Below are 2917 nucleotides of genomic sequence, written 5' to 3' on the forward strand. Positions count from 1 at the left end.
AAATATAATTACACAAAATTGACAGTTTGAATACTACATTATACACCTTCCAAAGTTATCCCAACTATGTTTTGATACATTTCAAATCATCCTCAATTTGAAATCTCAAAGCATGTAAATGAAAGCGTCTTGAACTTCTTCCTCTGTGACATGCAACCTGCAAATATAAAAACATAAGATTTTTAAAGCCAACAGTCGTGAATTTTCTTGCTTGAAAATGTGAAAGATCAATTAAAAGCATAATCCACTTACTTGTACTTTACCAATGAAGAATGCTAAAAAACACGTACATAAATGTGTATTATACTGCACCTAAGAGGATTTAAAGAGAACCTAACAAAAAAGAATGAAGAGAGTAATTACATATTACACAGAATGAGAATCCAAGTTCAAGCGAGTGCATTCAGGATTTTTACAGTGAAAAAATTGAACACGGAGTGCGGAATCAAGCAGTGTTTCAACAGAATATTCTAAAAAGCCAGACGAAATGAGCAAAACAAGTCGCAAAAGGCTTTAACCAGGAGAGAATCCTAGGACAAGCAAATGATCCAAGATCGTGTGAAGGAACTTAGAGAAATTGTGCCTAATGGGGCAATGGTGATACACATCCTTTGACACTTGGAATTCCTGTTTACTCTTTGATATTTTTATTTTATTATTTTCCAATTTTGTAACTGAAAATTTTGCTTACTAATGCTTTTCCTTGACGGATCATCTGATTTCAGTGTAGTATTGATGCACTGTTCGAACGCACGATCAAACACATGCCTTTCTTGCAAAGTGTCACAAAACATGCAGACAAACTAAAGCAGACTGGAGAGTCAAAGGTTGGCTCATAACCATTTAGCCTTATTCTCATGATACTGAAAAAGTTGAGTTTTCTTATTGATATACTGTGTTGGGATTCGGTACTTAAAATTATGGCTGGAAATCATGAAAAAATAAAGCTTCCAAGTTCAAGAAAGTCAGAAAAGAATATGATAACATAACTACACTCTACATAATTTCTCAGGTTTTTATCTACAAGGATAGCTAGTTTAAGCTATAAGTTTCGTTGTTAATAAATCATATAGGAGGCCTGAATTCATGTGAGAATTGGTCATCACTTCTGTCCGTTTTGAACCACCAGATTATCAGTAAGGAAGGAGGATTGCTTTTAAAGGATAATCTTGAAGGTGGAGCAACATGGGCATATGAAGTAGGTTCACAGTCTATGGTCTGCCCTATTATAGTTGAGGATCTTCCACCATGGGCATATGAAGTAGGCTCACAGTCTATGGTCTGCCCTATTATAGTTGAGGATCTAAATCAACCTCGTCAAATGCTTGTGGAGGTTAGTTTCTATGCATCTCAAAAAATCATCCTTTTGTTCACTCTCTAGCATATCTGACAGGACATCTATTACTAGAAAAATATGACTGATGGTTCATCTAAACTTTCTGTTCTTTGCAGATGCTTTGCGAGGAACGGGGCTTATTTTTGGAAATAGCTGACATTATAAGAGGATTGGGCTTGACTATCCTGATGGGGGTGATGGAAAACAAGGAACGACAAAATATGGGCACAATTTATTGTAGAGGTAACCAATCAAGATTTGGATGTAACCTGCTACTTGTACTCTCACAATTTTTTCTTGGTTGTTTATCATTTAGCATGACTTACAATTTGCTATTTAAAAACAGGCGAACAGAGATGTCACAAGGATGGAGATATTCATCTCACTCGTTCGCCTCTTGGAGCAAACAGCAAAAGGTGGAACAGAACCTGTCAATGCTGCTGATAACAACACAACAATGGTGCATTCATTCCACCAAGCAGCGACATTACCTGCAACTGGTAGATCTTGTAGTTTGTTGTGATCAACATGTTACTACTGCTTCACCTGGTAATGTTAAGAGAAAGCGACAATTACATGCTTGCCATGACTAACATTTACACCAAAATGATACTTCTGGTGGTTCTAACGAAACTCGGTAATTTTTGTGTCCCATGAGCCAAGGTGTATCAAAAGTTCAGAATCCCCTGAAGAGCATAAGCTCTACTTTAGGCCCTCATTCAAGGTGGATAGAATATTCCAATCCACCCCTGGTTGTAAACTTGTAAAATATGTAGCAATCAAATGCTATAAAATACCTCCTGTAGGATGCTATGATTGCACAAATTAGTTGTTGTTTTGATTCTTTCCTTAAATGTGCTTGTTTTATGGGGTTGGTCATAAAAGGGTTGTTTGTTAGTTTAATGTATAGGAAAGTTTGAGATGATATTACACTATCCAACTTCCAAGATGGAGAGAGGAAAGTGTAGAAACTCATAAAAAGCTAGTTGAATTGTCATCTGCATTTGTATCTACAAACAACCCAAAGAAGACTATAATTAAATGCTTTTGAGATGTAGAAAGCGGTTCATCATAGGCAGAAGGTGTTGTTTGTCCTTCTAGATCAATGTCTTCACTAACATGTATTACCTTAGCTATGTGAGTTATGTCAATTACATCATTTACCACTTCAGCTTTAGAGTCCTCTCCCCCAAAGTCGTTGACTCAGAGATATAGATGGTGCATTTAATTTCTTGTACTTTACTTCTAATGACACGTTTCTCATCACCTAGAACACTTTATTCTTCTTTTTCTTCATCTTTTACCGTATATTTTTACATTGTATTTTATATATAATAATCAACAACCTATTCTTGATAAATGATAAATTTAGCTGTATAAACTACAAATTGCAAAGAAACATTTTATTCTAGTGATGTCGATGTATCAGTGAAAGAGATGATCAGGTAAGAGAAGACATGGTCAAAGTAATTAGAAACATTCTGCATTTAGTAGAAGAAGATGAGTTTATCAATAACAAAAATCCTTCTGTGAAATTGTACAAAACTAAACTTAACCTACCTAATGAAATCAGAAATACAA

The 2917-nt window shown here is 35.3% G+C and overlaps 1 protein-coding gene across 1 annotated transcript; it reads left to right on the forward strand.

Moving 5' to 3' along the window:
• Positions 1-721: 721 nt before the first annotated feature.
• LOC125813986 (transcription factor LHW-like) lies at positions 722-2259 on the forward strand. The gene is made up of 5 exons (XM_049493467.1): positions 722-827; positions 1130-1202; positions 1266-1333; positions 1453-1579; positions 1683-2259. The coding sequence occupies exons 1-5, from the start codon at positions 765-767 to the stop codon at positions 1778-1780; spliced, it is 429 nt and encodes a 142-aa protein (XP_049349424.1). The 5' UTR covers positions 722-764; the 3' UTR covers positions 1781-2259.
• Positions 2260-2917: the final 658 nt, after the last annotated feature.

Source organism: Solanum verrucosum, unplaced genomic scaffold, assembly GCF_900185275.1.
Source record: "Solanum verrucosum unplaced genomic scaffold, falcon-dt-bn FXZP01000085.1, whole genome shotgun sequence".
Taxonomy (NCBI): Eukaryota; Viridiplantae; Streptophyta; class Magnoliopsida; order Solanales; family Solanaceae; genus Solanum; species Solanum verrucosum.

What these genes read in the sequence shown, in the direction of transcription:
- LOC125813986 (XM_049493467.1), top strand. Translation starts at nt 765, where the DNA reads ATGCCTTTCTTGCAAAGTGTCACAAAACATGCAGACAAACTAAAGCAG. An exon ending in AACATGGGCATATGAAGTAG is followed by an intron (nt 1,203 to 1,265) that starts GTTCACAGTCTA and finishes CATATGAAGTAG; the next exon opens with GCTCACAGTCTATGGTCTGC. An exon ending in GGGCACAATTTATTGTAGAG is followed by an intron (nt 1,580 to 1,682) that starts GTAACCAATCAA and finishes ATTTAAAAACAG; the next exon opens with GCGAACAGAGATGTCACAAG.